General features: G+C 44.6%; 1 protein-coding gene across 1 annotated transcript in view; it reads right to left on the reverse strand.

Annotated features, from left to right (window-relative positions):
• LOC149339295 (protein turtle homolog B-like) overlaps nucleotides 1–24358 on the reverse strand; it is a 530441-nt gene extending 506083 nt beyond the window's left edge. The window contains exon 1 of the mRNA XM_089548043.1: nucleotides 24015–24358. Coding sequence (XP_089404169.1) covers nucleotides 24015–24105 — 91 coding nt within the window. The 5' untranslated portion in view covers nucleotides 24106–24358. The remainder of the gene's footprint in view (nucleotides 1–24014) is intronic.
• Nucleotides 24359–25167: the final 809 nt, after the last annotated feature.

The raw sequence follows: 25167 nt of genomic DNA on the forward strand, positions 1-25167 counted from the left end.
AACGTTAAGAGATCGGAGGAGGGCGGAGTGGGTGAGGGAACAAACGCGGGTTAATGACATCTTAGTTGAAATCAAGAGGAACAAATGGGCTTCGGCAGGGCATGTAATGCGAAGGCAAGATAACCGCTTGTCCTTAAGGGTAACGGAGTGGATTCCAGGAGAAAGCAAACGTAGCAGGGGACGGCAGAAAGTTAGGTGGGCGGATGAGATTAAGAAGTTTGCGGGGATATAGTGGCGGCAACTGACAAATGACAGGGTTAGTTGGAGAGACATGGGAGAGGCCTTTGCCCTGCAGTGGGTGTAGTCAGGCTGATGATGATGATGATGAATCAAAGGTATACAAGGAGGTTCCGGCAAATGCCCCTACTCGTGGAAATGCCCCCTCCGCTTTTTTGCACGCAACTGCTACTCCTGCAGGCTGACACGCTGAGAACTAGCATTCGAGCTGTGAGTGCGGAGGGCACGGTTTAGCCAGTCTCTGGTTTCCGCTTCTTCCGCCATGCAAATTTTCATGTTGGACTCATTTCTCTTTTCCAAACTCCCAAACCACTAGTTTTTGAGAGATGGAAACAAGCTTTCCCACTGGCCTGCTCTGGCGTCGCTGCCGTGTTTGAGGCCCACTAACATCGTCTTTCTACCTTCGAATTGAGGCACTTTACGAGGTACAGGGCAAATTGTGCTCGGGGCTACCAAATAAACTCGGGGCACTACACTCTACTACATACAAAATACACAGTGTTTGTGCTTGGTGCAGTATTGGACAAAGATTTACGAGATGCCGGATCACAGAAAAAAGAAAAGAAAAAATACTTTCCGCGGTTAGGCGAGCCGGCGACCTGCAGCCTCCATCCACAGGAATGAATAGCGGGTGACTGAATGAAGAGCCAGCGAAGAGATCTTTTTTTTTCCCTTATAACTTGCAACGTGTCAAGTTTCACTGATGACCGTAAATACAAGCTGAACTCAAAAACCGCTCGTAACCTGCGCTAGTTTTCCTTTTCGCTGTTTTCCTCCCTATTTTTTAACGCTATCAGCGCATGTCCTAGCACGCAGAAATAAATACAATGGATAAAACACGGGCTTAACCATGTGCATGGAGAAAGCATTCAGTTACGAACCAAGCACCACCAACGCGCTGACGCTCAGGACAAATAAACAGCACAACGCTAGGACTATAAACGAAAGCGATTCACCAGAGCGGATGTCACAGTCGTGTTCGCGACATTCCTCGTCGCAAAGCGGTCGATTCTAACAACAGTTACATCTTTGTTTCCCCTGATTGAGCAAGCGTCGTCCGAGCAGCCTTCGGGGCGGCTCACGCCTTGTCGGCAGCGCGCGTCAAATCAGCGCCCACCCAAGCAAAGCGAAACCAAATCGCGTTCGCGTATCGAGAGCCCGCCAGCGGAGCAATTTTAGCGTCGGTGCGCAGTGAAACAGCCTTTCCGTTTCCCTGGCATCACTGTCACGGCGGCAAATCCATTGTGTTGTGCGAAAGAGGCAAACCCTTTTTCGTCGTCCTCCGAGAAAATGCAGCCGAGGGAAAAGCGACGAATGGAACAGAACGGTGTTAGATGAGAGAAAAAATAAACAACGTGGGAAGAAAAAGGACGAGGGAATCAATTGTAGAGGCCCAGATGCTAGGCAGATATGTTTAGTATTCCGCCCGGGCTTTTTGATCGGGCGCTTAAGTCCTTTCTCTTATTCCTTCTCTCGGTCTCCCAGCCTCTCGGCGCCTGGCTAAGGACCAAACTAGGCTTGGCTCGTGACGTGCTCCGCCTGGCTCGTGTCGAGGCCCACGTAAGCCAGCAGCGGGCCGCTTCGACAAACACGACTCGCTCGCGATAACATAAATGAAAGGAAGCGTCGCGCGCAAAATCGGCAATTCAAATCAGCAGCCTATGGAATGATCGATCACAGAACAGGGCGGCACGCTGGGAATGCGGATAGGAGAAGAGGAGTGGTCGCACGGTGGCGGGAGGTCGCGAATGAATGACGCCCGGCGAGGTGAAATTGCCTGGCCGTCTTCGGTGGCGTCGCGCCGGGGCTTTTGACGGCAGAACAACGCCCGCGTCACTTCCAGAAGGGAGAGCCTGCTCGGTCTATCTGCTGGCCGTGAGGATGAAAGCTGATCCCGCTAGGGCCAGCCGTCTACCAAGTCGAGCCAAGACAAGCCTCTCTGTCAAAGTCTGGAAGCGCGTGGGTTCGCGACTGGAACGTACACGAAAGTGAAAAATCTCGCAAGTGCGTCACTCACGAAGGCTGCTGAAAACAGCTAGAAGATTTTGAGGTCACGTCTGCAGGAGCCGAGTAATTTTCCTTGTGCATCAGCTTCTAAGAGCTGTGTTAAGTAGGTGCTGCTTGTTAAATCAGAAACATTGAATAGGTTAAGAAAAGTTTCGAAAAGGTTCAGAAAAGAAAAAAAAGTTACCACAACTGGGAAGATTGTGCAGAAAGAGCTGCCCAGTTAAACATGAGAAAACAAGATGCATGATTAACCATCAAAAAAAGCTCGTAAAATGCAAAGAAAGAGTAGTATATGTGGTCCCCTTACCATGTGGCAAATGTTATATCGTTCAAACCAGCCGGTGCATTAACGAGCGTCTGGGCGATCAACCCCGCAACGTAAGGCAAGGCTATGAAGGTCACGTGGCAGCGCATTGCAGTTCGTGCTAAGGGTGCCAGCCTTTCTCCAATTAGTGCCGGGTTTTGTACTGTGACAAAAATCAGCTAACCCGGGAAATAGTCGAAGCGAGGGACATTATTAGATGTGATGAGGGGTATGTGAGTGCTCTGTCAGTGGCTTTACTGGATAAGGAATTGAAGTTTTTGGACGGGAAGGCGGCTTGACAGTGTCGCGTTTGGTTTCAGCACGTGTGGCTGTGCAGTTCTTGCTTGCTTTGTTTGTGCCTAGCTGATTTTCCTTATTGTGAAAATGTATATATGCGTCACTGTCACAATAAAATTAAGTTCAAGTTTGCGCCTGTGTGTGTGTCTCTTGCTTCGTCCTGTCCGTGGTGTGCGCAAAACGTTTGCACAAGTGGTTATTTTGGCATAATATACAAACGTTTTCTGATATCATTGAAAAAAAAAGCGTATTCTATGCTTTACTGTCATGGAATGAGCTTTTTTCGCAAAACAAAAGGAAACAGCAAGCATGCAATGAAACAAGGCTCAATTTGGAAACTTCAGCTTTCATAGAGGATGACAAAAAAACGCCTTTGTAAAGAGCACGTGCTGAAAGACATTCGTGATGAACACACAAAAAGCCTGCTTTTAAGCCCTTCGGTGTCTGACAATAGCGAACTCCTAAAGTAAAATAGTGCCTAGATTCGGCACGTTGCAACACACGAAAAACAAAAATGCATAAGCTGATCGGGTGGGAAGCGAGCGGTAACTTGTTCTGGATTTGCACAAGGAAAGCAAAATAAAATTTCCCTAGGGCACCTCGCGCTCCGACAGAGTGTTTGTAGCATTTCGATTGCAGCGCACACTAGTTTAACACAACCGGAACGAGCCTGTGCACTTAAAATACTTTGACATACTCAGTAACTAGCATTTTACATAGATGCAATGGAATGTCGATCTGCTATCACTAGATAAAGCCTCTTAAATTATTCATCGGAAAACAGTGTTGCGAAATGTGTTTCTTTCATTTATTTTACGCTGATTAGTAAAAGATTAGTTCTTTTTCGCTCATGCACCGGGGAAGTTGTGGTAGCAGGAAATTAATGAACGCGGCACATGTTACTGTTAAAAATTAAAATCGTTCTAAACCTTTTCTTATTCTATTAACCTTATTCAGTTACTATGTCGCCAGTATACATCTGCCTGCATCATTAGAGATATGAAATGTTTACAATAATTTATGCGCGAGCAAGGGAGGCAACGTTTTGCCTGCATCGCTTAAATTGAACATCAAAAAATCTTTTTGTTATGCGTAGTTCGGTTTTCTTTACAATGAAGGGCGAAACACACAATGCAGAGGTCCCCAATTTGGTTCTTAAAAAAGCATAACAAGGCTTTAGAAATGAATGTTTGGCTTATCAGCACTCTGTGATAATAAAAAGTTTTATGCAGAACCTCAGAATGCTTCCTAATGCTTCTCTAGGGACTTAAAGCAATCAAGGTTGCTTTTCTTTATTGGTTTACGCGAAAGAAAAAAGAAGACAGAGATAGTAAGGCGAAAACTCGGACGCAGCATTGTTCTACATCGAAGCATTGAACATCTAAGCGCAAAAAAAGTGCTTCCAACATAATTAATTGTCGCATAACAGAAAGTCGTACAGAGTGAATAATTAGCTGCGTACGACTAATCAGGAAAAAGCACATTGCGCCGTTTCTACAGGACCACTCCCCGCTTTCCCGCTGGATGTAAAATCTCCATGACAAAAAAATTAAGATAACATGCATAAAGGTATACTAAAAAATGAAAACGTGCCGAGCAAAGCGAGACCTCGGAAATACTTGTGAGTTATGCTCACAAATTTTACGTTTTCGTCTCAAGCCAAAGTGGTAATTGCGCAGGCTAACCTGCTGCAACGATTACATGCAGGACGACTTTTCCTACAAGAATATGAAGAAAAGTCGCAATTCACCCAAGGTCACAGTGTTAATAAATACAGTCAACTATTTTCCTTACCTCTATTTTCATTGTTTTCTGAAGTGATCCTTTTCTAATGAAATGGTAGGGGAGCATCACATTTCGCAATTTTTTTGCGTGTCTCCTGCCTAGGGGGAAAAAAAAAACATACGTAGAAGGAAAAAAATAAAGACTCGCCGGTTTTGTGTGTTTGCCATCATTATTACAACCACAGGGAAAAGAAAAAAAAAGACAAAACAAAATGTCGAGAAAGAAATGCATAAAATTACCCGTCTGGGAACGGCTGAAAAAGCTGAAGTCAATTTTACGTCGTTATTTTTTGTTCCACTCCGCGCGAGAGCCCTTGATTAAATTAGTGCCTCCTAATTTTATTTTTTATTTTTGCATATATTTCCTTCTCTGCGGTCCGTGCCATTACATTCAGGATGGCCTCCGGCGGGCAGTTTCTGTTGAGAAAATGGATTTGGCAGCTGGGCCCCATTCCCCCAATGTGTTCATTACAGTCCCTTTTCAGCCCTTTCTCGCCTTTCGGTCAAAGAGAGAGAGAGGGTTAGGACACCACGGGCCAGAGAGGGAGGGGTACGCAAGCACTTCGGGGATAAAGCCGCAGACAGTGTGTTTTTCCTTTTTTTCCTTTGCTTTCCCTCTCTTTGTTTAAGATTCTTCGCCGTCAGTCACCGCTGAGCTGACCCCATTTGGTGGCAACGCCATTCGTTTTAGACGTTATTGTTTCCCTGCCTTGAATATTCACGCGGGCGGTTCTGGAGCGGTAAATGGGCGCTGCGTTTACTCAAGATTAAGACACGCACAAAAAGAAAGACATTAAAAACTAAACGATATTACAAGATGTACAGGCTTGGGTATCTTTTTTTTTGTGATATACAACGGCGAAAGCTACTCTTCAAGGCCCGTCACGCAGCATCCAACACAATCCTGCAGCTAAGCATACTCGTCTTGCAGGGCTGTCTGCTCGAGAGTTCTGCCCTTGAAGCGCAGTATGTTTTTATTTCGAGCTTCGAACCCAGAAAAACATCGGTGCTTTTAAGAGTAAGGCATGAATGCCTCCGGTTACTAGTATGCGCACACTGAAACAGTGGAAAATGTCGAGAACATCCAGGACTCGTTTAGTAATGAGCTGGACCACATTTTCACGATTTTTTTTTCGCTATACCCTAGTGATGAGTTAGTCATAATTTTACTGATGATTCCGCGTAGTTTATGATTATGGCGAATTTACTGCGGACAAATCAGACAGGCTGAAAATTTGAAACAGTTAGAAAACATACAAGAAAGGCTAAGAAGCTGGAAATAAGAGAACGACAACAAAGTTTCTGTTCTTGGAGATGAATCACGCAGTTTTCCAAAAATTAACCCTGCGTTTACTGAAACTCTTGCGGCGAGAGTTTTCGATATTGCGTTCATTCTGTACTGAGCGGTGGTGGCGCTCTGTCTCGCAACCGCAAGTTTAGTGACTGAAGTGCTTCCCTTGGCATCTAGTGCCATACCCTTAAGAATTAATTACGGCTGCGCTAGAGAGAGAGAAAATGATGAGCAAACACACTACTCGTCCAGAAAACTGATAACCCCGGTCGGTGCCGTTCAAGGACCCTTTTCGCGAGAGGAAAAAGAAACAGTTTCTCGCTCTAAGTCCTTCGCCTCTCGTCCCGATTCTTGGTAATACAGATTACGAACCTGATATTATATGCGCTCTGCGTCCGGTAATTAGCGACAAGGCGCCGCTTTCCACCCAAGAGCAAGAATTATTATTGTTGTCAATTCGTTTTTCTTCTCATTTAATAACTATATTGGTTCAGATGAAAAGTGGTGCGAAGAAATTGCTAGCCCCCTGTCCTTCGTCTGCTCATAATCTGGCACGTGGGGTGAAGCGAAAAGAGGCACTTATCTCAACGAGACGTGTTTTCTTGGTTCTTGGTTTTTTGGCTGTCATGATCCTACCCTTTCTCATGATTAACCGCACAAGTGCGCGGCACAGTTCCCAAGGTTATTCGCCATTTATAGCAAGTGATCGGCACTTTTGCTATCATACTCAAGTGCGATAGCGATACTAGGGGAGTACAATGCTGCCCCTTATTTCGTTCACTTTTACTGCGTCCGGTTTTGACGTTTGTAGATAAACATGGGTGCTTATGATGATACTAAAAGACTTCCGCAAGCAGTGGCGTGATGTTTGAAAAGGTTTGCGCCGGTGCAGACGACGCATGTTGCACAGCGATTGAAAAATCGCTGATCCAGACGACGTGAGTTGCGCCGGTTTTGATGAGGCAGCGCTGCAAGCCAAGCCTTCTGTGCATTGTGTGACAAGGCGCCGGTGCAAGTGACGCACTAACTTTAGATGCTTATCTTCAAACAAGAAATTTTCTGGGGCTAGATCGCAGTGTTTCCAGAGCAAAAAAAAAAAATGGACAAAACTGTGTACAGTTTCCTGTCTGGCGGTTACAAATTTTAAGACAGGATTTTGATTATGGTCGTGGGTGTTTTTAGGAAAAAAAAATTACATTTGGAATCCAGGGTGGGAAAAAAAAAAGCATACCTTTTGCTGTTCTTGTCTCGTTGTACATCATGACTGGTCAAGCCATTTGCGAACGCCAATATCAAAATGCTTTTTAAGAAAGGAATTTCTAAATATGTGGCCTAAAAATATTAAATACAACTTTTTCATCCGTAGAAGTGGTGCGTGTTTGGCTTGAACAGCAAGTCACACCTGTGTCCGGCCGCCATTCGGAGGCACTTTCCTCAACGAAAGTTAGGATTCCCTGCCGTCTTTCCTTGTGATGACAGGTATGTAAACAAAGGTCAGCGTTGACTGCTGTCGGCTTAGAAGCAAGTTGATGACACACCATTTCATGTGAGAAAAATTTCGCAAACTTATTCATTTGGGTCCAAACTCTGAAACCGCCATTCCCTTCGATGGCTTCGTAAAGTGACGTGAACAGGCTTTCACGAATCCACACCGCGAATTATCGACGAAGGAACCCGGCGTACTCAGCTTCCTTCACCGTTTTTCACGAAAGGAGTGGTTTCGTACGGTAAAGACCGGATGCACCACGTCTGGGTTCGAGGGCCCCTGACACAAGATTTAAGTGAATGCCTTTAACCTATAAAAGTAAGTTCGTCGAGCAATTTTTACACCGAAGTACCAATGTACAGACGCTTGGACTCTTTCTTCAAATTTTTATACATCTTGAAAAATTACCACAGACGAGCTCGAAAGTTGATGTGGTCTAGCGGCCATGACGCGCCAATGTCCGCCCAAGCTTTGGTCCTTGGAAATTTTTATGAACCGTACCCACGCTGCCATTTAATTCCGTTGCATTCACACCAGGCTCGCGTCTCGGCGCCTGCCAGCAACAGGCGACAGTGCACATTCGAAGGCGAGCAGTACTTTGGGCAGCAGTGAAGTGAAGCACTCGTCCAGGGCCATAGGTGGTGAAAGTGCGCATATGAAGGTAGATTCAGAGCTGCCTTACGCTAAGGAAGCATCACGGAAGCCTGCACTGAGGACCCATCAGTAAGCGAGCTTTCAGACTGTCTAAGGCGGCTTCACCGTAGCGAAGGCTTCCTTACTCAGGTAAAGAAGGTTTCAGGTTTGAGCCCTAGCTCTAGACAGCTGCGAAGAACACGCTCCTTCTCTGATTAAATGCGCTATATAAAGGTATGTTGCATTTCAGTACTAAATCAGGGATTCGCAAAGCGGTCCCTCTGAAGGAAGAGGAACGAACAGCATGACAACGACAACGAGATGAGAAACTTTTCTCCTTTTTTTTTCCGCTTTCACGTTTGAATTCAAGTTACCAAGTCACCTCACAGACTTCCACCAAAGACACCATTCTCTTTTTTGTCAGCTTTCTTGAGCAAAGCCCTTATACTTTGGTCGCTGCAGAAACACACGTATACACGCTCCAAACATGAAGCTGACCTCTTATGTGCAACCTCGAGGCGCACAAAGCGACGTATAGCGCAAACAATACCAAAATGACAAAAAAATTGCAGCCAGAACGCGACATTCCTGCGCGGGTGTGTCGGAAACACACCCACTCCGTTGCTCGCAGGGACCCTGCGCGGGTAAAGATTAGAAAAGATGGCTTGGCCATAGCACTGCGTCGGAAAGCATCGCCCTAACCCTCTTCGCCCCCTTTCCTTTGGGAATAGCCGACACCCTTCGGACCGAAGCTCTGCGGTTTAGCTCCACGCACACAGCAGCAGCTCCAAGCAGAAGTGAACAGAGGAAAGAAGCAGTCGTAGCAGCCGAAAGATAGGCAAACAGTGGAGAATGGCCTAGGAGCAAGCGCTCGATGGAAGAGTAAGCGAAAAGAGGCCATGCTCCGCTGCGCTTCGGCCATGGTTAGATGCTGACCAGGCCGGAACGAGGCCTCAAGGAGGAAAGAGGAAAACAGTAAAAATGAGAACGGTCATCGAAGTCAATTGAGCAAGAGTGTAAGGTGGAAGAGCGCATCTTTATCCGAGCAAGACCGCAGAAGCGTTTTTTACGAGCAGAGACAAAAAGAAAACACGACGGGAGAGAATCCGTACCGTGCATGTTTACTTTGCGCGCCATTCGTGCGAGCAGATATCTCGAAAAAATGCGGTACAGCCGGTGTCCTCTGGTTATCGTCACAGACTTTAATATCCGGTCAGAATGACAAAGCTACCAGCTTTTCTCAGCCTATTTTTAAAACGCTCATCGTATATCAAAAATCCGTCCCACAAAACTAGTACCGAGGCCCTCCTTAAATATTCCTACTTAAGGTCCAAACATATATGACCTGCCAGTAGTTTGACCTAAAGAGGTTTGCGTTCGCAGCAAGATAGAGCAAAAAAAAAAGCAAGGACAGTCAGAAGCAACCGTAATAAAAGCATCTTTTAATTGTGTTTTCGTCATGTATAGTTCTTAATAGGTTGCGTTTAATTTGGATGTAGCTGCTACTACATCGAGGCCTAAAAGCACAATATTCTATCGCAAACTGCATGTGCGTCCTAAAAAGGCCTAATATGAGACGAGAGCAATTTCACGTACAGAATGAAGAATTATGGTAATACATTCAAAGCGTGGGAGGTACTGGAGTATTACACCACCGTGCTTTCATTTTGTTATTGCCTCACAAGCCTGGTTTTAAGATTGTGCATAGTTAATTACGATATTTAACTATTACACTGATGAACAGTATGAAAAAAAAAACGCTAATGAAAGATTTATTAGAGAAACCATGGTACTGCTACTTAAAGGAACAAGCTAAAGGTCGTCACAAGTAACGGGTGCACTTAAAAGAATAAGAGGAGTTTGAAGACAGGAATTGTGCGAGAAGTTTAAGCGCTATGAACATATTGCAAAACATTTTTGCTAACTTCGCTCGCTCGCAGTTTCATATCATGCGCGAAAGGAACTGGCATTCAATTTTCGAGGCAGGTTGGGCCAATATCCCGGTCTTTGTGTTGCCACTCAGGCAAGAGTGCAGCTAAATGGAATGTGACACGACATGAAAGAACGTTACAGTAAACGAAATATAAAGAAACCGTGAATCTGCACTCGGTTATACCCTAACCCTTATTTTCGGTTAAAACGCGGAGACAATCACGGGATTTTGAAAGCATCGGTGAGAACCTTGAAACGATGGTTCAGTTCGCAAAATGAAGAGGCGAACGTTGACTCACGTCAACAGAAGCGGCGAAACCCGTTCAGCACAAATGAATTCCTGTCAGGAACTTATCGACGATAGGTTCACAAGTTGACCTCTCCTTGTTACTTGGTAGCTTTAACGATCACCTCGCCAACAGCAGCAAGACAACTGACCGTTAGAAAAGTGTCGCAATAAATTTCTGGTTACCGCTCCTCCGCTCGGTCAGCCAATAAGGATAAAGGAAAAAAGAAGCATAGGCGATAGAGGTACAAAATGCAATGAGGAAAGTTGCGATCCGCAAGACTCACTTTAAGGGGAAACTAATAGTTTCAGGCTTGCTTTCACTGCAGTTATCGCAAGGATAGGTTGCTCGGCCCGCAAGTTGAAGCAATTTGATTCGATTAACTTGCCACACAACAAGCGCGACTGGAATCTCTTAAAAGAGGCGGGTAAAAGCTGGCTCTGCAGTATATCAGTGTACTCAGGAGTACGAGTAATGGCCCCTACAACTGGTTTAGTTTTCCTCGAAAGGTTGCTCTCGAACTTTCGTAAGTGAGCGCAACGGACGTGTGTCATCTTGTTTGGACGAACAAAATTGAGTCAGCTGACGCTTCAGTGTTACCAGTGAAGTGATGTCGCGAATACTTGCTGAAGATACCTCACATTCGTGAAGCAAAGCTAGCTTGATAAAATAAAAAAGACATGATTTCAAACACGACCTCAAAGAAAAGATGAAAGCAAAATAAAGGCGGTGACGTTAACCAGAACTTGATGCCATTTCTTTGACCTGCAGATAAGGGGAGCGCAGGAAAGATTAAAAAAAAATAGAAGCGGGAAAGAAAGGAGGAAGAACATACTTCGAACGTGAAAAGCAAGAGAAACTTTTTCCAATCTTTTCTGAAAGCAACTACAAAAATTTTCATTCGTCCCGACACCTGATTAGAGCGCACGAACGGTGCATCAGATAGCACACTGGCATCACTTACGAGTGGTCTAGGGCTCGAAACAAGAGTCTATCGCGCATGCACATTCGCATGAATTGTGCTGAACTCCATGCGACATTAAAAGTTATATGGGGCCCACCAGGCAGTGGCGCATGTAATAAATGCACAACAGAGTGAGCCGCCCAAACGCTCTAGACAGGTATGTAGAAAACTCTATGAGCTGAGGCAGGTAGAATAAACAAAATAAGGTACGGACGAACAAATACGGGTCGCAAGATTATGTATGATAAAGCAACGAAATATAACATGAATTCAATGTGAATATAAGGTTCTGAAAACATACAGCTTGTTAAACTAAATGGCCCACGCACCCCCATTTTTAACTATTGTGTGTATTTTGCCATTTTGCCGGTGCCATTTTTTGTGCTTCTCTTAGATCAAATATTTCACTTATAAATAATATTTAAATCGGGCACAGCCTAGATTTTTAAATGTCAAATGGACGAGAAAGCCCGCTGTCATGTCCTTGCAAAGCAGTTTTCTATTCTGCTGCATGCGTTCCAGGTTTTGGTGTTAGGATTATTATCGTGATAAAGTAAAGGACTCCACGAAGACACTAGCCGCATGTCTACAAGTGCGGCTTCAATTCGCGAGGAGTGTTTCGCATCTGGTTACAATACGCACTAAAGGCTCCTTGAGACACAAAATTTTGTGTTGTTGCTTTAGCACTACATATTCACTAAAATCGTGCCCTTATATATTCCTGCAGTGCCAAGCACATACAGTGATATAAAACTTACACTACACAACAGAAGAATTCTTATGCGCCGTCATAATTTTATTCATTAGCTCACTTATCATTATTTCCCGACAGAACTTTTGTTCGGTGGCGTCATTTTTGTGTCGGTTGCTGGTACGGTGTGAGGAGTGGTTGAACTACACTTCCAGGTTCCATGTATCTCTTCTCTGACATCTCTCTTCTGACATCGCGAACAAATCGCTGTTCAGAAGTTATACTAAAAATTATGCTTATAAATTATTTTAAGTCATTCTGTTCGTACAGCGTCAGTCACAGATTTTATCCGCAAAGCATGTAAGTGAATGTATAAAAATTTATAAGCCCGAATTCATTGCATTCGAACACAAACACGTACAGAAGTTTCAAAAATTGGAAGACCACCACGATGACACTATATTACGACACTGGTCTCCGGTCTCCGTTACGTCCTCACTCTGTTTTGAGCAAAAAGAGGATTTTTTTTATATTTCTGCTAGACACGATCATATTTCATCTCTATAGCTGGACAGCGCTGGTGCTCTACCGAGAGGATACAAGGTTTTTTTTTTTTCACCGAGTGTGGCGGCGTTTTACCTTAGTGGGTACAGCAGCATAAGATGTTTGTAGGAATACATGTCAAACTAAAAAAATTCTTAAGACGCCTTCCGCTCCCTCCCTTTTTTTTTACAACACAAAAAAACACCATTAAAAAGTTTCTGGATTAACTCATTCATATATTCGCATCCGAGTCATCCGACACGCTGGTAAACTCATACATTTCATTGTTTTTCCCAGTAGCAACCATAATGCCGGCCAGTAGTTTCTTTTACGATTGGAAGCATTCCTCGTATTCTAGGTGGGAGCGTACAAAAAAACATGGAAAAAGACACAGATGTGGACGGGACGGGTGCTAACTATTGTCTTTATTTCATTAGAGGTGATCACATGGTTTACGCGTACAGGGTGTTTCACCTAAGACTGTACACAATTTTTGAAAATAGGCTCTTCGAATTAGAAGAACGCTTTTATCGGCATAGCATTTTCAGCGGTTTATTATCTTGGAACACAACCAAGACGTGCTAACTAGCAGGCTGGTTAACCAATATTGAATAGTTAACTTTTTTACCTTACTTTTACCCTCCTTAATTATCGAGAGGCATGTAGCCCACTGTAAATAATATCCATATCAGTTTTTATAATTTCGACAAACGCTTACCCTCAGCGCTGTGGTCCGACAAATTTTGCTTGCATCGCGTCAAAATACATGCGCTTTCGAGAAGTTTGCAGGCAAAGCAACCTCTCCAGTGCACGTAGCTCATCGAAATAGCCAAGATTTGTTGGCCCACAGCGCCGAGGGGCACCGTGTTTTCGAAATTGTAAAAAACTGATATAGATATTATTTACCGTGGTCTACAGGCCCCTGTATAATTAAGGTGCCTAACAGCCATAGTTGAAAAGTTAACTATTCAGTGTTAGTTAACCAGCCTGCTATTTAGCACGTCTTAGCTGTATTCTGGTGAACTTCACCACTACAGCGCTATGCTGAAATAAGCGCCCTTCGAATTCAAAAAGCCTATTTTCAAAAATTCTGTAAAGCCTGAAATCTGATCGCAAACCTGAAATTTAGCGACCCTTTCCTTCCACCTCTGTGACTTCGTTCATGTCTGTTACGCTTCGTTTAAATTAAGGACGACTGAACCAGTCCAGACTGATCTTTTGTAAGATTGATTTTCTATACTATAAAGACTAGATTCTCGCCTTAATACCAGTTTTCGTGTGCAACCGAACACGTAAAATGTACGCAAGATGGCTTAAGCATAACACGATTGCCCTTCTGGAACGATTTTGTCATTGAAACAGTTTCCTGGGGTGAAACATTTTGAGTTTCTTGCACTGAAAGAGTCAGTAGCAAGATGAAGACTGCCACTTATCTGCGTGAGTCTGAGCGGAACACCCTGAGATGAGTTTTATAGCACGAAGTTGCGACATATACGGATACGAGTGATAGGGCCTGCGTGATTTTAATAGTGAACATGTACTATCGGGGACAAAAGTTTGCGGGATGCGGGTTTTTGGAAAAATGCTCATTGCAACTCCACCTCACTATCACCTTGATATTGTCACCGGAGGAAGGAGAATTTAGGCTTTTCACACCTGCATACAATATCAGGCGACTGGGTAGCAACGTGGAGCTACGATAGACGTTTTTCCAAGAACTCGCGTCCCGCAAACTTTTGTCCCCGATAGTACCTGTGGGGATCTTTATTTTGAGTTATATAATCGATTTGAGAATGCGAGCAATACCGGTAGGGTAACACTAAAGATGCAATTTGAGCGATGCTTAATAACAATTTAAACACTTTATTTTTCATGGTATGTACGTCGTCTCGCTATTTGATCTGTGTCTTTTCGGTATCTATTTCCCAAATACGTGCAAGTTTATGCCGTCAGGTACGAGCACTGTGAACTTATCTTCGGGGGCATATAATCTTCCGAATATAAACTACGGGCTTTCCGTCTAGTTGTTTCAAGCCGTAAAAGCTGCACTTGTAACAAAATAAGCAGTTTCCTCAATACGCTTCATGCTGGGATAGCCATTTCCCAACATGTAATTTGAATGCGCTCATCCGCTCAGCAGGCATAACCGTAAATGTTGCTGAGCCGTTCCGCTTAAATGCTTGAACGCGTTTTGTCCTACCCGACCGGGGAGCATTCTCCGGCAGTGTTATGGATAAAAAAAAGAGGAAATAATAAAAAAAGTATTGATATCTGGCTCCGGGGGCGTTATTTTATGGCGCTCGGTGGAATCTGCTAGCATTTTTCAACGTCCGTCCGAGCGCATTCTCTTCATAGCCGGCTGCCGAGAGAGAACGAGTGTAAAAAAAAAAAGAAAGAAAGAAAACGAACTCCAAAGTAAAATGTACGACCTGGGGCGCGATCGATCAAATAGACCATTAGTCAGTATGAAAGAGCGCGGTCCTCGTGCACCAACCCCGGTGGCTTTCGGCCTGAATTCTCTAACAAATATATCTCGGAATTCGTTGTTTGCATTCAGAGGTGACATTTCTTTGTAAGAAAAAAAACCACAGAAAAACGGGAACTGCGGGAGAGATGAAGAATGAATGGTTTAGCTCGGAGGAGGCTATCGGAGCTACGTGGGCTGCTTCGGCCTTGCGCTTTGTTAAGGAGGACGTCGGAATGAGGTTGTTGCTCCATCGTGAAACCGCACACGTGGCTGACGCGATCGCGGAGCGGAATATACGCTACAGGTACTTCATATCAGTATAGCTCCCTCGAGGCGTACTTACAGGAAACATCAACTTAACGCTTGCGACGTGAAACGGAACATCCCGAACGCACATTCATTTAGAAATACAATGTTGCAAATTGCTTAGTGTTATTTATCGGATCCTGTTGCCATGAAGAGAAGTTTATGAGTCCTAACTATAACCTTTCGCATAAATGCGTATGCAGTCGCCGCGAAGCAACAATGCTCAAAGCGAGGCGCCTACTGCGGCAATCTTTCGAGCTCCTAATTGGTGGAGTATGTTGGTCGCTTCAGCAGCGCTGTTGCCAACTGCCGAGACAGCGACCAGCATACCACGCGGCAACGCAAGACGAACACTGCGGGCTCGCAATCAGTGGATTCGCTGCGGCGTAGGAACATAAATCTTGCTCAAACTTGAGAGATAACGCGTTTCTTTTCAGTGGCCCGTCGAGCCAAACCCTGGTCGGACCGCTGCTTGAGCCGCTCTCTGGCAGCAGCGTGGTTCTCTTAGCCAGAAAGATACGGTGCCCGGAGCAGAGAAGTATAAAGGAGCAGAGAACAGATTCCGTATCTGAACGCTACAGGGAGCTCTTTTCGGCGACATCCCCGGCAGTGCGCTGGAACTTGCTAATTTGTTTTGCTGTCGCGCTGGCACGCTCAAATTAGCGGGAAGCGTATCGCGTCGTGAAGACGCTTTAAAGACAATGCTTTTGTGCGTCTTGCAGCGTCCATAGAATACGACTCACTGAGCTTTTTTTTTCTCTTTGCCTCTCAGCTGTTTTCGGGAATAATGCGGTGCAGTGCATCTTTCTTTAGTTTGTGTTGTATTCTTGATCCCAAGAGAATGATCGTTCACGTATGTTCCCCAACTTATTTCATAAGTGTAAAAGAACCACCCACGTCCGCCGCTTACGAACGTGGGTGGTGCTGATGAACACTCTCAAGGTTAGGTTATTTGTAAAACATAAAATACCCCCGAAAGCAGAAGGTTTGACAGCCGTCGCCGTAGCTCAGAGGTAGAACACCGGACGCGTAATTCGAAGGTCGTGGGTTCCGATCCCACCGGCGGCATGTGGTTGTTTTTTCTTCTGCTTTTCTAATCAATTAGCTTTAAGCGACAGTAATATTCTTACTTGATCAACACCACGCACAAAAAAAATTAATTAAAAAATCCCCTGTGCTCCTTGGTTTCTGTGGCTGTTGGCTTCTCTCATGTCCAGTGGAAAAACTGTTAATATGGGCCTATCCTGTAGGAATGTGTCTAATGTTCTTTCGTGTCAACTTGGTAGTCAGGTTTAATAAGAACTTTGAAGTCAGAAATGAAAGAGTGGCCATAATACTATTTTTGCTGAGATTAAAAGTTATTACACAGTGATTATTCTCTGTAAATTTGAGTGGCGCTAGGAAAAAGACCCAGGAAGGCAGAAAAACAGAAAGAGCATCTTTCTGTGTTCGTTCCCTTGCGCCATTCATGTTGAATAGAAACCAAGAAGTACAACAGCAAGTATTTATTCGCTGTAACTGGAGCACTCCAACTTCATATAGGAAAAAAGTAAAAAAAATAGGAAAAGGTGGAAAAAGGTGAAAAAAAACGTTGGGAACGAGTTTCGCACAAAGTTGATTCTTTAAATCTGATACTTTCCGAATAGTGCGCGCTGTTTTTAGCTATGAGTGAATAGTAATTGCAGCAGCGGAAACATGACCGACGCATCGAGCACCGGTGGCCCCTCTGCCATTATGACAGATCTGTGCGAGCGAAAGTCAATGCGCGAGCTAGAATATCGATGCAAATGTTACGTAATTATGCTGCGCAAAACCTAAGAAGTATTTCTGATGCGTAATAAATGAGTGGATTTGATTTGGGCAAAGTGGTTTAGTTTTGCGTCTAATTTTTCATTCCAGTCAGGGAGCTCAAAAAATTTTATACAACTCTTGCGGTAGGGTGGAGTTACATGTTTTACTTCCAGGCCGTGCAGCTTTATCAGAATAGAAGCGGCGCATAAAGCTTTAGCATCGGTGCTACTTAATGATGAGGCTATCAATATTGAATGCAGATATATCGACACATATTTTTCTTCGTTTCACTTTATATCTTTGCGCCTCCATCGAACGTACTATTTTTTCTTCAGTGGAGAGCGAGCGTCGAAAGAAGCGGACTAACCTGACGACTAAGGTGGAAAAAGGAAGGTGCATGTCCAACGCAAGATTTCTGGCTAGATTTACTTTGCACATGACATTTTTCTTGCCTACCGCCTTTATTTCCTTTTCTTAGTGTTGTGTGCACTACTTGCGGGCCACTGGTGTTTTTTCTGGCATTCTTTTTTCCCCTCTCAGAAAATTACTCAAAGTCGACTTTTGAAAAGCGCGAAACAATGCCTGCCAACGACACCCCCCCCCCCCCCCCCCCCTCTCCTTCCCCTTTATTTGTTAAGAAAGGTTGCTTTAAAGGAAAAATATTACTGAAGCATCTGTCCTAGTTAGGACTGCTCCCGTTATGGGCTGAGCTCGAAACTACTCAAGTCAGTTTGCATTAGGAAAAAGCTAAACTTACTTACCTTCAGCACACAGAAAGAAGAAATAATTATTCATTGAAATCCGCGCATTGTTTGACAAATCTGGCACTCAGTGCATTTTTTTCACGTTTAGTGCTCGCAGTCACAGCTCACTGTGTTGCTGTTGATGCACATGGCTGTGTAGTCGGTTTCAATCAAAGCCATTAGTTAGAATCCTTTAAAAAGCATTTTGCGCAACATTTTTAATAAGCTTTGTTCTACAATACGTCTAATACAGAAAAACATCACAGACAATAAGGCTGCTGATATAATAAGCTAAGTCATCGAAATATGACGCCTTCATGAAATTCGGCAACCACTCAACGATGTTATTTTAAGCGATGCATCATTTCCGACATTACGTTAAAGTTCTCGTCCCTTTTCCCGAGGGTTGATTAGCTACAGAACTCATACTTTTAACTCTGAACAATGCAGACACGCGAATATGTAGGATATCAGAGCCGGTTAACTAGGAAACAGCTACTTGACTGTCCGATATACGTACCTAACTTTTTATAAATATGAGCTCAGAGTGAACGAAAAAAACACCATTCGAACCGGAACGTTTCATTACGCCATTAACGTTCCCGACTCTAAGTATCTCAATTACTTTTTATTGTATGTATTCCTAACTCGTATACCAAGTCTTTAACAGCGAGCTTTAGTAAACATGGAACATGAAATACACTGAACGTTAGCGTTGCGCATTATATTGCGCTTTAGACTGGCGTTCTCGAATAAAAGAGCAACGCCTAATATTTTACCATAATGTGCAAGCAGGTCTTGTTACTAAGCTAATGAAAGGGGGAGAAACTTTTAAATAGATTTCTAAACAACAAGACAGATGATTGATTACCAAATTTCGGTTATGCGATGTGCCCTTTCCTTAAGACAGGCTAGGATTCATAAACTGAGAAATCTTTTGGAAAGCCTAAGGCGAGTTAAGCGAGTTTCATTAACATTTTTTTTAAGTTTGCTCAGGTTGAATTGAAACCTAACCGAATAATAAAATGGATAAGTTCGTTCATAAATAAAACAGAAAACGACAGAAGCAAGCAGAATGCACGCTAGAAAGCGGAACCACAACGAAGCCTGCGAAAGTTCAAGAAAGCATTTATATTACAGTTAATGAGAAACGAAGAAAAAAAAAACGGGCAATAATGTTTAAGACAGCTGTCTGGATTTAGCGAATTAACGAGGAAGTATGCTGTCCGTTAAATCAGAAACCTGACTTTCACCGTAAAGGAGACAGATGGAGCAAGACTATTAAGTTGAAATGTTTCTGACGGCACAAAATGAACAAAAGCACCAGTGGAGACTTTAATGACGCTGGAGCGAAAGTGAAAGCATTTCTAGGAGCTGTTGTATTTCGAGGTTTCTAAGGAGATGCACCGCAAAGTGAAAAAAAAAAAGACGCAACTCAAGAGCGATTTCTGGCCTCGGCACATGTTCAAGAAAACGAAAATTTAATGATCTTTCTTGATTACAAGAAAAGAAGAGTAAAGGAAAAGCGACAGAAATAATGCAAAACATTTGTTGCACTATGTTCAGGATGTGGCATGTGGTACACTAGGTGTTACGTTTAAGGAAACACGTGCAATGTACTATCGTGGTGGAAAGAAACGCGAAAAACGCGGCGCCTACGCGCGCCGCTGTTCGAATGTCTTTTGATCGCGGTTTTACCTGGGTGGTAAAAAAAAAAAATGTCGTCCTTGAATGCATCACGAAAGACTCTAGCGTCGTTTTTCGACCAAGAAAAAGCGTGATGATAATGAATGCTGGTTTGGTTTATGGAGCGTGATGTCCCAAAGCGACTCAGGCTATGAGAGACGCCGTAGTGAAGGGCTCCGGAAATTTCGACCACCTGGGATACGTGCACTGACATCGCACAGTACACGGGCCTCTAGAATTTCTCCTCCAAAGGAATTTCGCCTCCGCGGCCGGGTTCGAACCCGCGTCTTTTGGGTCAGCAGCCGAGCACCATAACCACTGAGCCACCATTTTTTTTTCTTCAACATGGTATTTATTACAGTGATGTAATCAGTTGCAAAGATGCAGTACTCTTCTGGGATATCCTGCAACGCACATTTAAAAAAAGAATTCATCTGACTCCACATTCTGTTCGCTATCTCACTGCGCTGCCATTTGTTGTTGAACCCCTGGATATGTTCTTTCTGATTGGACTGCACAGCCTCTGGAAAACCCGCATGATGGACAGACACTGTGAACCTGTTGTGTCTACAAAGGATCACTTCAGTCAAATAGTTGTTCATCTAAGAGACGTGTATGCCCAGACTGAGTACGAACCGGAGTGGCACTCACTATTAGTGATGTGCTCTGCATTGCCCCTTTTCTAGTGCATGGTCTTTTCAATATGTATTGTTTAACACTGTTTTCATAATGGCTTGTATATAGTTCATGCACTGAGCCACCACGGCGGCCCGATAATGAATGCGAACAGCGGAGCGCCGGCTCCACTTTGTTCGCGTTTCTTTTCATCGCCCCTGTACAGTCTGTCAAAAGTATACAGCCCAAGGGGTCTGCTTCCGAGACCTGCAGCGCGGCTCCTTTTGCTTACTCAAGGAACCCAACATCACGAAAGCTGGAGGACCTTAAGTCCTCGACCTTACCAAGTTTAGTTAGGACTGTCAAATGTGCTAATGAGCCCAATTACACGGCTTGGAAGGAAATCCCTTGAGCTGCGTATTTTTTACAAAGACTGTACACCTATGTGAAAGAGTTAAGGTTTCATCACTCAGCTGTGAGTTTTTTCTTAGTTAAAGAAAATTACCAGGGCCGGCTTATCTACCCCTCCAAACCAAATTATTGTTTTGTTCTAAATTGCGCGCGGACGTTTCCCATGCAGACCCCTTCTATAAGAGCAGTTCGCAAGAAAATGTAGAAATGAACCCGCAGTAGCATGGCTGAGCGTCAGAAGTTAGCGCACCCTTGACGACAAGCAGTTCGACGGGTTTCTAGCATTTCGATGGGCGAAATGTTGGAGGCGCGTGTACTGTGCGATGTCAGTGCACGTTGAGGAAGCCCAGATAATTGAAATTGTCCGGAGCCTTCCACTACGCGGTCCCTCAAAGAATGAGTCACTTCGGGACGTTAAACCCCACAAATCAAAACAAACCGAACCATATTGCCGTACGTAGTACTCGACACGGTAGGAAATGTTAATTTAGTGTTTGAAACACCGGCGGTGGTCCTCGGCCTAGGCTGACTGGTCGAATTTCTTGCGTTGTCATTATTTGCGTTATTACCTGTTTTGAGCTTCAGTCTTTCGCTCTTTCTTCGCCACCCGAGAAAAATAATATGAATTAGCTAGTGAATACTTTTAAATTAAGGTAGCTGTGCCTCACTGTGCACACCAGTGAATATTTAAAAACTGTTTTAAGGTTATGACCATTTTATCTACCTGAAAAAGTAAGAGTTCTTGGACTTGGTTTGCAAATAACTTCTGCTCTGAAGCCAGGTGAGCCTCACTTAACTTAATAAGTTTTTCTTTTGAGTCAAAATATGTCCTTTTAACCAATCTGAGTATAGCTAAGCTTGAATTCGTTTTCTATGAAGTTAAGCACGTACGACTCCGCATTTCTAGAAAAACATTCTGAAATTTATCTCGGACGCCCAGGTAAAATGTACCGCAGTTTGATATCTCTGCACAGCCCTCTGAATATCAGGAATGACGTTATTAATCCTCGTCGCATTTTTTGTTTACTTAAGTGGTGATCTGCGACGGCTTTCGCGGCTTAACGTGTCTTTTTATATCTTAATCAGTTCAGAAATGGCTCATGGACGACAACACAGAGGCTTCGACGATCGGCGTCCAACACCATTCGCACACACTATTTTCCAAAGATACACTAAATGAACAGTCCCCGAATCTCATACGCAGATTACGGCTTGCCTTGGCTGCGGAGCATTTTTAGTACAGTTTCCGTTTGGGTCGTGTGTCTTCATTTTTCAGTACTATGTACTGGACGTCACAAGAACGACGTTGGCAAGGCGAAGTTTGCGCGCAGTTCCAGCTTGGTCAACTTGAGTGATACTGAAGAGTACAGATGCTGTTGTCTTTCTCCAGAATATTTTCTTCCACTATCAGATACTGGCGGACTACTGCACTTATCGCAAAGCACCATTACCGCTTCTTCATTAGTCATTTCAAACCCAGAGCCTTGTGCTTCAAGCCTTCGTGATGGCAATCTGTTCTTCGCCGACACCTGGCTATCGATCATTTAGAATGAATGAGGGGGTCTTTGATAAATGGTCTCAAGCAAATGAGCTTAGCTTAAACTAACCTCAGACTTACAGATGATTCCATCCTTTCCGATTCCGTCCAGGTAATGCAAGACAGTAGGCTCAGGCCATGCGGGTGAGATTCGAATAGCATACTCCAAGGCATGGTTTACGCTGTTGAAAATTAGGAATTGCATAGCTGGCAGCGTTTTCATGTCCCACGCTGCTGCGTCTCAAACTCAGCTATTTTCTCCACGTTACCATTTAAACAAAAAAGCAGCTCTCTTGAACAAACTTTAGATAGCATGAAGATAATTGGACAGTGAATGAGAATAGGAATACTTTCAATTTAAGAAGTCTTCTCTGGTTATTCAAACGATGCATCGCGGAACTTTTCTTAACATAAAATCTCTTTTATGCCTTGTCCGTGAAATCCAGCAAAACGTCCCCCCACCCCCTTCCTCATTCTTTCTTTCTTTTCTTTTTTTTACAGGGGAAGAGCCTCAGAGCTGGCTCGTTCTTTCAGATCGTGTAGTGTATATGCAGACTTTTGCTGCCAGTGCACGCCGGGCCAGCGAAACTGACGCAGAGTGGCAAACAGTCAGAGTGTGTGTTACAATGTGTAACGCTGATATAAAAGCTATAAACCCTAGCAAGCTAAGTACAGGACTTTCTATTTGGAAAGAAATTTATTAGCGTCGGCTGCCTAGCTATAGTGAAGCGCATCATTTCTCATACGTCTGCTCTGTGTTGAGCCGTAGTAGATTTTGAATGGCACCGAAGCACGCGCTGAGGCAGCGCGATAGTTTGTAGACAGTTGTACGCTGAACCTTGGCTGTCGCCACTGATTTTTTGCTGGGTACGACAAAGAGCCGGGTAATTTTTTATCTTACTTATATCCCACTTTTCATTTACAAATGGAGTACTGTGGTCATGGATTTATTGCGGAGAAAGATATTTCTTGCATGCACATTGATGGTTTAACTCGAGGCACATCCTGTTACTGCCGTAAGTATGAAGTATGAAGTTAATAATAACAATGTTCTTTTTGTGAACTTTGTACGTTCTACTGTGTTTAAAGACAATTTTCTTAAGGCTCAGTGGCCACTGATACCTTACTGAAACACTTCGTATCTGATCTGTGAAGTATGGAAGGCGCTATGAATTACGGACCTGAAGCATTGAAAAATAAAAATGCAGCTTCGATGGGAACCTTTCAATCTTCTTTTGAAATAAAGTACTGAAAAGCGTAACTCAGTACAAAAGGACGTAAACAATAAACACAGCAGTGTATTGGAAATTCCCGTTGTATATACAAAAAGGCCATGCATGCGAACCCCGGTTCATAATCAAGCGCAAATCAGGCAAAAAATCACGGGTGTTTTAAATCCAAAATACATAACGTTGAACGAGGGAGCCTGCTTGTCACAACAGAACCTAAGCAATGAAAGAAAGTTGAACGATTTCAATTAGCGCGCTCTCAGGAATTGTTTCAATAATTCGTGCGACGCGCGGATATCGTCCGCTGAAGAAAAAAAAAACTGAACGGTCGTGCGCAAGAAATCTGCGGCAAAACTAGTAAACTCTGGTATAGAGTTTACAAAGGCATCGACAAAGACTCACTTTGCTGTGTTTCACATGTCATTCAATATAGGAACTGGAGACATTGGGGGCAAATGCATTCAATCGTGGCATATCCTAATCGGGCACCCTGCATAAGGGTGCGCAACACTCACCAGCAAAGGCTAGCTTAGTTCCACGGGACGTTATTTTAATCTAGTTCTAACACAATGTTCGCTGTGCTTCTGCTTTTACTTCAGCGCAGAACGGCTCAGCGAGACAGCACCAAATGTTTACACTTGAAAGCAACGCGGGCACATAAATCATGCAAACACAGCATCCCTGATCAAAGTAATAAACACAGAAAGCAAGCAGAGGTGTAATCATCAGCCTACCGCGACAAATCGACTCATCGTCGCAATCCTGCCTCTCACCTCGAGCTTCGATGAGCGCCGACATAGCCGCAGGGATCCGCGCCACGAGTAGGGCCGACACAAGTAGCAGAGCTCGCCGAGAAAGCACCATGTTTGCGTTGCTTACTCCCCGCGAGCACGTTCCGAACAGCAAAAGAGTCACCACCTCCTCAGTGCTCCTCGATGACCGGGCGGCAAGAACGCCGCGGGCCGTGGCCGGGCAGCGACAGAGCACAAAGTCGGCAGAACCAAACGGTGCGGCGCAAACGAACTGGGCAGTCGGGGGATCGCATCGAACCGCACATCGAGCTCCGATTGTCAGGCCACAAATCTGCGCGCCACAGGAAGTAGGTGAAAGGAAAAAGAAAAAGAGGAGGGATTAAGGAAAAGAAAAAAAGAGAACGGTGGTAATAAAGAAGGCGACACGGACTTCTTCCCTCTTCGTTTAGGTCTTCGGCGACGTCGCAGCGGTGACGCTGGTAATAAAGGAAGAGGTGGGAACCGCCGCACGCGACAGAGCTAGCGTGGTCGCGTCGTCGAAGATCTCGGCGCTCTTCGTACTAGAGAACGGCCGCGGTGGTGCCGGAGAAGAGGGGAAGTGGCGGGAGGCGCAGGAGGAGCAAAGGACGGAGCCGCCGGAGCGAAGGCGAGGATCGCGCGACGTGAGGTGGGAACACCGTGCCGGCAGTGGCGACGACGGTGGCTGCCGCTACGACGGCGGCAGCGAAAATGTCAGCCCCGAAAACGACGACTTTCCGGAGATAAAGGAGGGCTGGACGGCCGCTGTTAGCGCAGCTCCCGACGCCAGGAACAAAATGACGTGTCACGTTTGTTGTATCCGCCGTCGCCTTCTTTCCGTGCGGCTGCCGGTGACCGAGCTCCCCTCACTCTGTATCCGGTGCGTTCGTGCGTCGGTGCCGGATGGCAGTTGCGCACAACTGCGACGAAAGAAGCCCAGATAGGAAGAGAAAAAGAAAGAGCCGAATCAAAGAAAGCAGCGCAGCCGAAGAAGAAGAAGAAGGCGAGCGAGCGAACCCCGCAAGTTGAGTCCCGTCTCGACGGCTGCGGCAAGAGCGATGGCGAGCCGGTGGGCGGAGACCACACGCGTAAATGAGGAAGACCTCCTTGGAAAGGATTTTCTAGTTGAGACGATTCGGCTGCCCGTTTCTTTTCT

Source organism: Amblyomma mixtum, chromosome 6, assembly GCF_055824585.1.
Source record: "Amblyomma mixtum isolate Tamu chromosome 6, ASM5582458v1, whole genome shotgun sequence".
In the NCBI taxonomy this organism is placed as follows: Eukaryota; Metazoa; Arthropoda; class Arachnida; order Ixodida; family Ixodidae; genus Amblyomma; species Amblyomma mixtum.